The 13324-nt window shown below is 41.9% G+C and overlaps 1 protein-coding gene across 7 annotated transcripts in view; it reads left to right on the top strand.

The window, feature by feature from the left end:
- LOC118387941 (alpha-adducin) overlaps positions 1-13324 on the top strand; it is a 46523-nt gene that overhangs the window by 28261 nt on the left and 4938 nt on the right. For 4 of the 7 annotated variants that reach the window (XM_052526008.1, XM_035776796.2, XM_035776799.2 and 1 more), the window contains 8 exons: positions 2857-2955; positions 3224-3391; positions 3677-3931; positions 6639-6734; positions 7031-7123; positions 10636-10792; positions 11128-11517; positions 12383-12466. In XM_052526008.1, the coding sequence (XP_052381968.1) occupies positions 2857-2955; positions 3224-3391; positions 3677-3931; positions 6639-6734; positions 7031-7123; positions 10636-10792; positions 11128-11517; positions 12383-12466 (1342 nt within the window). The remainder of the gene's footprint in view (positions 1-2856; positions 2956-3223; positions 3392-3676; positions 3932-6638; positions 6735-7030; positions 7124-10635; positions 10793-11127; positions 11518-12382; positions 12467-13324) is intronic. The other 3 variants (XM_035776800.2, XM_035776802.2, XM_035776801.2) reach the window with 1 other exon arrangement.

Raw genomic sequence — 13324 nt, 5'->3', positions numbered from 1 at the left:
ATGTTGTTAGTTAAAAAATAAACAGCTACCCTGGGGAATTCCTGCTTCTACCTGGATTACATTTGAGAGGCTTCCATTAAAGAACACCCCCTGTGTTCTGTTAGACAAGTCACTCTTTATCCACATTATAGCAGCAGACTATGATCGATAATGTCAAAAGCTGCACTGAAGTCTAACAAGACAGCCCCCACAATCATTTTATCATCAATTTCTCTCAGCCAATCAGTCATTTGTGTAAGTGCTGTGCTTGTTGAGTGTCCTTGCCTAAAAGTATGCTGATATTCTGTTGTTTATTTGTTTACTGTGAATCTGGTCAAACAGGGTTGGTAACGGGCTGATTGGTTGGCTATTTGAGCCAGTAAAGGGGACTTTACTATTCTTGGGTAGGGGAATGACTAGCTTTCCTACAGGCCTGAGATCACACTTTCTAGTTGGCTTAAATTGAAGATGTGGAAGAACAGTATTTTTCCATCCAGATTGTCAGACCCTGGTGGCTTGTCATTGTTGATAGACAACAATCGTTTTTTTTCACCACCTCCACACTGACTTTACCGAATTCAAAAGTACAATTCTTGTGTCTCATAATTTGGTCCAATATACTTGGATGTGTAGTGTCAGCGTTTGTTGCTGGCATGTCGTCCCTAAGTTTGCTTATCTCGCCAATGGAACAAGTCATTAAGTAGTAGGCATTATCAGTTGCCTTTTGACGAATGAGCCATCTGATTCAATGAATGATGGCGCCGAGTTGTCTTTTTCACCCAAAATTTCATTTAAGGTGTCCCAAAGCTTTTTACTATCATTCTTTATAGAATTATTTGTTTCATAGTATGGTTTATTTTTTATTTAGTTTAGTCATGATTTATTAATTTGCAGTACAGTCAATCAGTTGGGCTGCCATATTTATTTGACATACCTTTTGCCTCAACCCTCTCAACCATACAATTGTTCAATTCCTCATCAATCCAAGGGGATTTAACAGTTTTCACAGTCATTTTCTTAATGGGTGCATGTTTATTAGTAACTGGAATAAGACATTTCAGAAATGTGTCAATTGCAGCATCTGGTTGCTCCTCATTACACACCACAGACCAGTAAATATTCTTTACATTATCAACAACATATGAATCACTCATACTTATTGTATGACCACAGATGCACTATATTAAGCCCAGCCTTTGGAACTTTGGTTTTCCTAGATATGGCTATTATATTGTGATCACTCCATCCTATGGATTTTGATACTGCTTTAAAGCAAATTTCTGCAGCACTAGTAAAGATGTGATCAATTCACGTTGATGATTAAATTCCTATGCAACCTGGTCGGTTGACTGACAGTTTTTTTTTTTTTTTTTTTTTGTGGCCAGCTTGATGATAGCTAGTCAATATTTAAATCATCTGGAAAATATATTCCATTGCGCTCTGTTGCTCTTCAGACATTTGAATTTATGGGGGATTAGAGTTCGGAGATGTTGTTGAGTCTGATGAAAATCAAGGATGTCACCTTGAAGTTGTAAGACTACAACCTCTGGAGATAAACCAGACGATGGAGGAAGGTTGGGTGTCAGAGGGAGGGCTAGCGCAGAACTTCCACATGTCAATAAGAGAGTAACTGGTTAGACCGCCTGTGGTCCAGACCGAGCATGCAGATTCCGAGGGCTCTGGCCCAAATCAACTCCATTATCTCCATTCACATCATCAGTATTCACATTATTATTTGCATTTTCAGAATGACCCTGTGTAATTTCCATTGACAGGTATGATATGAATGAGCACATTTTATTGGGTTGAATCCATTGTTTTAATTCCTTAACAATCCACACACAAGATTTGCTTTGGTTATTTCTAAATGTTTAGGGTTGCCATTTTTTTATGTAATGGTTTTGTCTTGTGGTGTTTTTTTTTAGGGATGCCAGGTAGGTTGCGCCTACCAGAGGAAAATATTGATTTCTCCTTTTTGTTTGTGAGGGAATGAGTCAAGTCTACACCAATACAAAGGACTCATTTAAAAGTCAGTATGGAAATATACTTTTCATAAACCCTTAAAACATTGGAAATAACTTCAAAACAACTGTTCCTTTTGCGTTGGTTGTAATTACCAAAGTAAATGATCAAAGTCAATTTAAGTCACAAAACAATAACGACCTTGGTTCACTGGTAAATGTCCATTACCTCGGTCATAAATAAAAAAGCCCAGCCCAGGTAAAGGAGTGCAGTGCACCCGAGTGACCTCAGTCACACAATTGTCTTTCCATAAAATGATGCGTGAAACCCATCTCCTTCATACAATCAGATTGCAATTAACCTCCAGTTTCACACGTAATGAAGAGTATCAAATCTCAGCAGTCTTCAACTGAATACATAAACCAACACAGTAGAAATCACCCCAAAACAAATGCAAAGAAGAAGTGGTGGTCAGTCAGACAATCCAATCCGCCCAACAGATCTCCAGCGGAGAAAGGTCAAGGAGAACAGCCGAGACCAACGTAGATCGGTAGTCCAAAAATGGACATAAGTAGATCCGATACTGGTTTATCTTGCGACACAGCTACAGTACAAACGTTTCAATACAATAAAACAACCGGGGTATGAACGACTTTTCCAAGCTGAGTGTTGAACACTTCCTCTCTCGCCCAATATCACAAGCCACTTTTGCACGGCTGATGCTGGCTATTTAATAGGGAATTAAAGCGGAAGCACCCCATCGGCAGGAGAAGCACTGGGATGGTTCAGACAAATCCAGGGGCAGTCACAACATGGCTTAATCTGTCTGTGGAAACTGGCCCGACATGTCTGTGGTGAGAGAGTGGACAGTGTGTGTGGGTACACTGAGTTGCTTGGATGTTATTTGTCCTCTAGGTTCTGATCCTGAGAAACCATGGTCTGGTGTCTGTTGGGGAGACTGTGGAGGAAGCCTTCTACTATATCCACAACCTGGTCACTGCATGTGAGATCCAGGTAGGACAGTTTTCAGACCAAACTTGATTTCTGTGAGAATCTGCTCCAGGGCCTCTTCTCTGCGGCCGGTCTTGATCAATGATGCATCATATTGTATTATTATTATAAAGAGGTTATACTGTTACTCTCAGGCAAGATGCCAACTCTTTGAGCATTTGAAATCAAAGCACAACATATACCAAACACAATACTTCCTTCTGCATGTGACATGATTGTGTCTGTGACTGAATTACTTTGTGTGGGACTATGTGTTTGTGTGTGTGTCCAGGTGCGCACCCTAGCCAGTGCTGGAGGACCTGGTAACCTGGTGATGCTGGACCCTGCTAAGTACAAATCCCGGCCACGGTGCTCTGAGCATGTCGAGGGCTCCACACACCCGAAATGGCTGGTCGGGGAGCAGGAGTTTGAGGCTTACATGAGGATGCTGGATAACCTGGTAGGAATGAATCTATTAGTCTTGAGAGTAATGATACCTTTTCATAGACTGGTCCCAGATCTGTTTGTTGTCTTGCCATCTCCTATGGTCATTGCCAAATGTTGTTTGACCGTAGGAGTTGGTAAGACAGTACAAACAGATATGAGACTACCAGGATAACCTGTCAACTGTAAGAAAATGTTTTCATGTGAAATATAATTATTAATACTGTAGATTACTATCAACAATATTTGATATGCCTTGCTTTATCCCCTTTCATAAAAAAAAAAAACTCTCTTTCTCTAGGGTTACAGGACAGGCTACCCCTACAGGTGCCCTGCCCTGCGAGACAAAGCTAAAAAGTTCCACAGCGACGTAGAGATCGCTCCCTCGGCCACGGGCTATTCCTATGCCGAGGACAGTGACTCGGGCGCTCGCTCCCCTCTCAAGCACAGCTTTCAGAGGCAGCAGCGTGACAAGACCCGCTGGCCCAACTCGGACCGGCCGGAAGAGGCCTACGAGGAAGGGCCCGACGGTGGCAGCCCCAAGTCGAAGACTAAGGTGTGGACGAACATTACACACGATCACGTCAAACCCTTGCTGCAGTCTCTCTCGTCCGGTGTCTGCGTGCCAAGCTGTATTACCAACTGCTTGGTCTGTGCCTACCTTATTGTTCATAGTTTACAGTTCAGCTAGTTGATGACAGGGCAGCTGGTTGGCACTCTAAGGTTGGGGTGAAATGGATCCTGTGATCTATTTAGACCCTGTGATATAGCTACTTCTCCAGACAGCTCCAGTGTTTGGATGTATCGAACCACCCTCTCTTACCAGTATTTAACTAATTCCCATTGTGGTAGTTTTGCTCTATTTTCCTCTCTCTAGCCAGTCCAAAGACCAGACTTTTAATAACTGCTTAAGAGATTTTATATATCCTGGTTCCCCCTTTTCATTCCCTTAAATGCACTTCTTTGTTCCTATAACTTACTGTCTAAAGAAGTTGTTTTTCCCTACGAACCACTCTCTTAAGCGGTTGGTCCCTCCCTCTATTCCTCATCTTAGTCCCACCCCTCCCCTTTCCTTCCTTTGTTCCCTCAGGCTTTTAGGGTGCCACCCCAGCAGCCCAGCGCATGCGGTGTTGCATGAGTAGTCAGATGCATTGTAGGTGCTCTCCGGGAGGAGGAGCGACAGGGGCGTTGCATGAGCCCAGAGTGGGCGTGGCTCGATGATGTTGCTAACCAACCACTACTGTTGCTTTACAGATGTCCCGTTCTGTCTGGTGTTGTGTGTCTGGTCTGTAGCTTTTATAACTGTACACCCAGGGAAGTTAGTGCAGTATTAGACTCAAGCAAAACGTAGGATGCATTTTACTAAAGCAAACCCTCATACCTTTCTACGGTGTTGCACACAATTTTTGTGCCACAGTTGATATGAGAGAGTGACAATGTATTACTAATTACTAGCTAATGTAATATAACCATACACTAAATTATAGATAGACAGTGTCCCCCTTTTGTAGATGCACTTCAAAGCTAGCATGCCTCTCTTTATTTTGAGCATTGTCTGACCTTTGAAACTGAGGAAGTTACCTCTATCTCTTGTAGCTGGTCCTTCAGCCAGACAGCCAATTACATCACAGTTAAATCCACAGACAAGAGTGAATAAGGCGCAAGGCCGCCCTGCTTTTGGTACGGAATTGGAATCAGAATATCATGAGTCATAGCCTGCTTTTTTGTGACTCTGCCCCCTCTATTCTTGAATCCCGAACCACCTCCCAACTCTCCAGGGCTGATAATATGATATTTAATTTGTGTTCCCCTGCATGAGCGAATATGTTTAGTAACATTTTTATTTTTAAACAAGACATTTAACCCGTTTTTGACTTTTGAAACAATTACCTCCTCTGGGAAGTAGGAGAAAGTGTTGTGTTGTGAGACTCGGTACATAATCAGTGAGTATATCATGTTTACATGTCCATCCCATGTTTCCTAACTACATCCCAGATGCCCTTTGCCTCTTCCTCATCTAGTTTTTGGTTTGGCACCTAACAGCTTTAACAGCCCAGCTGAAACATCTCTTAAACAGAAAATAACCCATAGCTTATGCTACTCCAAGGCAAAATGCATAGTGACATGCTTTCCAGTAAGTGCATCAAAAAAGGTGGAAAAAATATAAATATTTGCATGAAGGCTAAAAGTAGATTCAGCGGCTGCTCATTTAATCACATCTATAAAAAAAAATCTAATGAAAAGCTCAATCTTTTTCTTTCCATCCTGGCCTGAGCTTTCCCATCATTTCTGTTTAAACACCTCTGTCAAGAACTCCCAGAACAGTCCAGTTCATTACCTTCATGACAGCTCCAGAGTTTTTTTTTTCTCCACAGCTGTCATAAGAAAGTTGTTCAGTAGTAGATCAAAATACCATTGCATAATGGCAGCCCCTTTTAACTAAATGTAAACTAAGGACCATTTAACTTGTATAAAATTAAATTATTGGGGGTAACACTAAGTTGGCATTTTTTTCCAATGAGTTATTCTGTCAGTCAGTGAATGGTGGACGAGTGTCTCGTCTGTCGGTGTGTTTTTCTCTTTATCCCTGTTGTTCTGTTACTGTACTGTATGTTAGCCTGGGAATGACTTGGTGATGCCCACTCTCTCACGCCTCAACACATTGCTGCAAGCTCGCTGGTCGACACACAGTACAGTACATAGCTTCTACTGTACTGTAAGCCAGCGCCATCATCGCCTCACCCTTCCACGTCCTCACCCCCTTCCACGGTCTCTCATCTTCTTGTGATGTCTTCAGTTGCTCTTTTTTTGTGTTTTTTTACTTTTCTCAGTTTTTGAAGTCTACGAGTAACAGCCAGAGTATCAATGATGATGATGATGATGATGATGATGATGATGATGGTGCATCTTTTGAGGAAACATTCAATAACCGATGCCTGTTAGGGGGTCAGATAATTACATAAAAATACCAGTAACTTAATACTGAAAAGGACTGTTCAGTGTGTACTTTCTCGAACTATGAAATACAGAGCCATCCTGTATCATCATTGGTTTACTGCTTCCAGGTTTTTTTGTTATTTTTAAAAAATTCCGTTAGTCATACCTTCTCAATTTTTTTCAGTTTGAAAAGCATGACCTATTATTATTGTCCTGAAAAGGCCTGTGTAGTCTGTATATTTAAATATTTTGCGGCTGTTTTTTCATGTTATTTTGGCAGCATCGTTTTAGGCAGTTTATTTGAATTGTTGCTTTGGTAATTACAGTGGATGAATGAGGAAGGGATGCGACAGGCTGCAGTAGCCAATCAGTTTGTCCCGCTCAACACAAACCCCAAGGAGGTGCTGGAGATGAGGAACAAGGTAGGATATCATTTTAACATGGACTCTGTCGATTATTTCAACATGGGTTGATTTGGGTCCCAACTCTCTGCCCTACTCCTGTAGTGTGCACTTATACACTGTTCATCATGGATTTAAAGCATTAGGTTGGTGTAAGTGTTGGCTGGAGCGATTTTTCAACAAAAAAAATGTGAATCCATGAGTGGTATTGCACACTTCGTAAGAATGGTAGAGAATCAGGATTTCTGTCTTTGTTATTCAATGCATGTCTGTGTCTCCGTATCCAACCCCTCTTTCTGTCTGCTACCACCCTCTAGATCCGAGAGCAGAACCTTAAGGACATCAAGACTGCAGGGCCTGAGTCCCAGGTGCTGTGTGCTGGAAGCATGGTGGACCGCTCCTTTGTCCAGGTGAGTCCCTCCTGTGCCCTGCCCCACCTCAGGCACCAGAAAATAGCGATATAGCGATATGTGTGCTGCCCTAAATGCTTAACCCCGAGCCGGACCACATTTCAAATTCTTAAGCTTGGTTTGATTGAGTTTGCCTGGAGCAATGGAACAAATATAATAGTTGCAGAACTGCAAACCCTGCGCTCAAAGCAAAGGCTAAAAGTATTTGAATGATTTCCAATTTCCAGTATTTGAACCCAGGTCTGATTTGATCACCCACCGCTGGTACAGAGCGGCATAGGCAAGATACAGTAGATGGTATTGAGTGCAGTATATACATATGAGATGCAATTGGTCTATCAGAAGTTTCTAAAGCCATGACATTTTTCTGGGATTTTCCAAGCTGTTTAAGGGCACAGTCAACTTAGTGTATGTAAACTTCTGACCCACTGGAATTGTGATACAGTGAAATAATCTGTCTGTTAACAATTGTTGGAAAAATTACTTGTCATGCACAAAGTAGATGTCCTTACCGACTTGCAAAATTATAGTTTAACAAGAAATTTGTGGAGTGGTTGAAAAACTAGTTTTAATGACTCCAACCTAAGTGTATGTAAACTTACGACTTCAACTGTATATCCTCTTAAATTGACATGTATAATTATTTTGCCATATTAAAGTGCCAATATGTAACTTTTTGGGCGATCTGATCAAATTCACATAGAAATTAGTTATAGATCTGTCATTCTTATTGAAAGCAAGCTTAAAAAGCAGTATTTGTTCTATGTGCGCTAGTTCTATGCATCCCGCTCTTAAATGTAGTTTTTGCATCTTACTTTCGGTTTTGTACACCAGCTGAAAATAAAACATTTTGGGTTATGGAAAATATATTTCACAGCAATTACACTCGCATTAACATCTGCTAACCATGTGTATGTGACAAATAAAATGTGATTTGATTTGGTAAACTGATTCTCCACACACTCAAAACTTGCTTGTTTTGTCACAAACTGAAATTAGGCTAACTATTCATATTTCAGAAACCAGGACATGGCGGACCAATTTCTGCATATTGCACCTATTTTAAGTGATTGTATATTGCGCTAATTTCCCTAATGTGGGCAGTTTATTACTACTTTACACAAGCTTGCATTTTCACTCCATAAAATATAGTGGAATTACACATCCTTTTTACCTCAGATTGGTGATGGTTAACATAAACGTTTATAGTCATCACAATGACGAAATGTATTGCTTAAAACTGATCAATATCATTGGTTTTGTACTGTTGATTTTGTCATGGGCTGGGTTGAGCAGGACTTGCAATGCAGAGTTGAGGTCGCTGGCCACACCAATGCATGGATTTGACAGTCAAACTATCACTTAAATAGCAGCTAACCATTGTCATTGTTGATATCCTATGCTGCGTCCTGATTCATTTACGTTAACTAACAGATAAAGTGGTCTGTTCCTTTTTCCGCGATGGCAGCCTCCCGAAATCAACAACCGACATTCCAAAATCAAAATGCAACACTTAAAAATACAAATTGTCCTCTAACCAGTGATGTACACATTCCCAGATTCCGTGTGTTGTTGTTGAGCTGTTAGTTTGAACAGGACGTGCAATCTCTCACTCTCGCGCAAATGATGTGATATCGATATGAGACTGTCTACTGCAGGTTGTTCTCTAATCAGTGATGTAAAAAATATCCTCTGTTTCGTTTTTGCGTTTTTTGTCATTGTGTTAGTTTCAACAGCGCATACAACCTGGTATACCCCCCCTAATTGATATGAGTGATTTTATTGTCACTTCAAAATGGTTTTTGGTGCGTGTGCAGTTTATATGGTTCTCGTATATGATTACTATTCTTTCTAAAATTATCCTCTGCCATTGTTGCAACCCCTATTACCAGTCTGTTCAACCTCTGTTTCGTATCGAGATCCCTAAAGATTGGAAAGCTGCTGCGGTCATCCCCTCTTCAAAGGGGGGGGACACTAGACCCAAACTGTTATAGACTTATATCCATCCTGCCCTGCCTTTCTAAATTCTTCGAAAGCCAAGTTAATAAACAGATCACTGACCACCTTCTCTGCTGTGCTATCCGGTTTCTGAGCTGGTCACGGGTGCACCTCAGCCACGCTCAAGGTACTAAATGATATCTTAACCGCCATTGATAAAAGACAGTACTGTGCAGCTGTCTTCATCGACCTGGCTAAGGCTTTCGACACTGTCAATCGCCGCATTCTTATCGGCAGACTCAACATCTCAAATGACTGCCTCGCCTGGTTCACCAACTACTTCTCAGATAGAGCTCAGCGTGTCAAATCGGAGTGCCTATTGTCTGGACCTCTGGCAGTCTATTCTGGTACCACAGGGTACGATTCTCGGAACAACTTTTTCTCTGTATATATCAATGATGTCGCTCTTGCTGCAGGTAATTCCCTGATCCACCTTTACGTAGATGACACCATTCTCTATACATCTGGCCCTTCTTTGGACACTGTGTTAACCAATCTCCAAAAGAGCTTCAATGCCATACAACACTCCTTCCATGGCCTCCAACTGCTCTTAAACGCTAGTAAAACCAAATGCATGCTTTTCAACCGTTCGCTGCCCGCCCGCACGACCAGCATCACTTCTCTGGATGGTTTTGACTTAGAATATGTGGACAACTAACAAATACCTAGGTGTCTGGCTAGACTGGCCAGGTCGCGGTTGTAAATGAGAACTTGTCCTCAACTAGCCTACCTGGTTAAATTAAGGTGAAATCATTTTTTTTATTTTTAAGTAGAATACACAAAGTGCAAGTTCGAGATTTGGTTGGGCATCAGTAGTTTTTTTCTTGTTTTGTCAGTCATTGACAGTCACTCAGTTAGCAGCGTTAGCTAACAATTTTTTGATTTTGTAAATTAGTCTAGCCAGATACCTAAACTTGTTGGGCACGTGCCCAGGGGCCCGGACATTCAGGGTTCCACCATTGATTTTGTTACTCACTCTCACTCAGATCATTAACATGGCAAAATGTGTAGAATTGTAGGAAATTAGCTTTAAAACTGCAAAAATGTATCTCTGCCCCATGGCAAAATTAGTAGAATTGAATGACATTTGTTATAAAACTGAAAAATGGTCTCTTGCCGAATGCCGAATGCATAGAACTGCAGAAAATGTACTTCAAAACGTATATTTTTCTGTCTGCTGTCAAGATCGGGGCCACAAAAAAAGGGGGGAAGCAGCGACCACATCATTTTCAACTTAAGTTTTAGGAATATAAATTTGAACTTTCAACATTAATTTCCAATGTTATTGTACTTAACCAGGTAAAAAAGTCCAAAAACGTGGTGCAATTGATTTATTTTGATGATATACCAGAAATCACCTAAACAGGTTTGACCTGCCAAATACTAGTATTAACATACTTAGAAATTCTCAGTGTTGGCATTGATTTAAAAAATTGTCTGACAATATTAATTTTGTGACGCACAACAGGCCTGTTCTTTAGCAACAATGTGTCCCTTCCTGTCTGAACCACTAGGGAGAGCTGGTGACAGCATCTAAGGCCATCATAGAGAAGGAGTACCAGCCCAGAGTCGTCATCAACCAGAAAGGCCCCAACCCCTTCAACAAGCAGTTTGACCAGGAGCTGGAGGAATACCGCAAGGAGGTGGAACTCAAACAGAAAGGACCCGATGGTAAGACCTGTCTCCTAGACCACCTCTTGGGTCACGTTATACCAACTCAGAGAAGAACAAACTGCACTGTTTATTCACCATTAAACCCTCTTTTCTCCATTAACTTCTAATAGTAGCAGCAGTAGTAGTAGGAGCAGTAGTAGTAGTAGGAGCAGTAGTAGTAGCAGCAGTTCCCGATGGGGAATTGGTTTGCAATATACAGTTTTAAGAAAGAAATGACAATGGCAGAAAGATATAGAATCACAATATGTGGGGTATGAGGTAGTTCTTCACAAAGCTCCTGGAGCCCACAACCCATCACAGAGATCCAAATTGTTGTTGCATCATTCATCCAGTACAGGGTGAAGGGTACTCCACAGCCAGGACACAGCTCCCTTCACCTGGGCCTGGGGAGGGAGGCCTGTCCCCCTCTACCTCCCCACAGAAGCCTGCACTGAAGCCAAAGCCCCGCAGCGTCCCAGAGAAGGGACTGGATGTTTCAGAGACCCCCCCCACAGCCTCCACGGCCACCCCTATCACCACCACCTCTTTCCCCAGCCGAGACACCCTGACACAGTCGGGGGATGGTCAGGAGAGCCCTGGGATGTCCACAGGGTCGGGGCCCAGGGCCTACGGGGGAGATTCCCGCACAGAGTCTCCTCACAAGGATTTTCACTGTGCCGTGCTGAAGGCCCTCAGAACCACCAACACAGAACTGGCTGCCCTCTCCCTCCTTGAGGCTCCAGGTACTGACTGACTGCAGAGTGATTCTGGCCTGCCCTCCGTTCTGTATTCTGACACTGGAGTCCCTTTTCTGTCTCTCCGGGGTTGGTCCTGTTCACGTCCTACCCACTACTTAGCCCCCTCCAATCCTCAAACCTTGTCTGTCCTCTGCCTATGCCCACTTCTTCATGATGAAGGTTGCAAAATGTCCAGGTTTTCCATAAATCCAGGTTGAAGGATTCCAGGAATCAGCAGGGAGGATATCCTTGAACTGGGAAACATCCCACCAGGATTTCTGGAAAACCTTGGAATTTAGGGAAAGTTTACAGAATTTTGCAACCCTCCCCCTAGCATCTGATTTGACTCATCTCTGTTTAACCAATGGAATCCAATTGCTGATTGTTGCTGGCCAAGGAAGCCTTCCCCAAATGAACATGAATGATCTCTCATCAGTCCTGGGCAAGAGACTCTTCCTCCTGCTCCTCCTCCTAACATGGACCTGTTTTCCTTTTGGGGTTTGTAAAGGTTTTACTACTAATCATCTGATTGGCGTCTCCAATGGAAGAGGTTCCTTATCTGGGGTGAAGGTGGAATTACGTGGGTCTTGTTGCCATTGTGGGCTTTATTACTTCTGCAGTGTCGTGTGCAATATCCTATAATAATAATCAATGCCTGTGTTCTTTTCTCCTATGTTCTGTGTGCTGTTTTTATATACTGTATATGGTGGTGTAAGGGTAGTAATGTGTGTTGTTTTGAATGAACCCTGTAACTGACAATCCTCAATCAAAATCAATGAATGCATTGCTCTAATCTGACCAGTTGACAACCTTCGTCTTTTCGTTTGTGAAGTGGACTTTTAAATGAAGTTTGATTCGATTTCCTCCCTAGATGCGTTACCGGAGCCTGAGGAAGAGGTGAAGGGTCAGAGTCAGACCTGCACGCCCCCCAGCACCCCTGTCAGAGCAGAGGAAGGTTAGTTGGCCTAGGGGCTTCTCCTGGGCTACTACTGGGTGTGAGGCACCATGGTTAAGGGTCAAAAACAAGGAATTCAAGGGTTCCTGTCTGTTTTTCTTTGATGTGGTCTTTAACATAACTATAGTTGCTTTTGAAATTGATGTTTAATGTGTAATAACAGGCCAAGAGGTTTGAGACTCATTGAGTCAATTGGGGTTAATTGGGTTATATGGGAAACAAACAAACCGTAAGATCAGAGGGGTATACCACAAAGTAGGATCAATGAGTTAGCCAGCTATCTTGGCTAAATGTTCTGAAATAACCTTAACATTTCAGATGCACTTGAAATGAACATGGTCTGTCTCATTAACTCAACAACAAAAACACATATCTATGTTTATCTTTCTTAATGAACCAGAAAATCTATTGTTGTTTTATTGTTAGTTCATCAAAGTTAGCTGGCTACATTATGGATCCTGATTTGTAGTATAACCCTCATGTAGTGGAAAGTTCAGTGTAATTCAGGGTTTACATTTTTGTCCAAGGAATATCCTCTTAGATTATGATTCCTCAAGATCAACAGAGCGCTACAAATGGGTAATGTACCAAAGATAGCCATGACTTTTAGAGCGGAGTGAATTTTTCTTACATGAGATTAAGATTGAAGTGCATTCTGATCATTTTAAGAAAGTATTTTGTTTTATTCTCCCTCTTGGTCTTTATTACTGTTGGATTACATCTTTTAAAGTCAGCAGGAGAATGCCCAATACAGTATAATGACACTACTGGTTGTAAAAACCATAAAGTACATTATTTCCCAGACACTTCTTTGCCATGGATTATACAATAATAAAGAATGAATGCATCGAGATCTAT

Source organism: Oncorhynchus keta, chromosome 9 (genome assembly GCF_023373465.1).
Source record: "Oncorhynchus keta strain PuntledgeMale-10-30-2019 chromosome 9, Oket_V2, whole genome shotgun sequence".
Classification (NCBI taxonomy): Eukaryota; Metazoa; Chordata; class Actinopteri; order Salmoniformes; family Salmonidae; genus Oncorhynchus; species Oncorhynchus keta.
The sequence above is the reverse complement of the archived record's forward strand: the minus strand, read 5'-3'. Positions and strand labels throughout refer to the sequence as shown.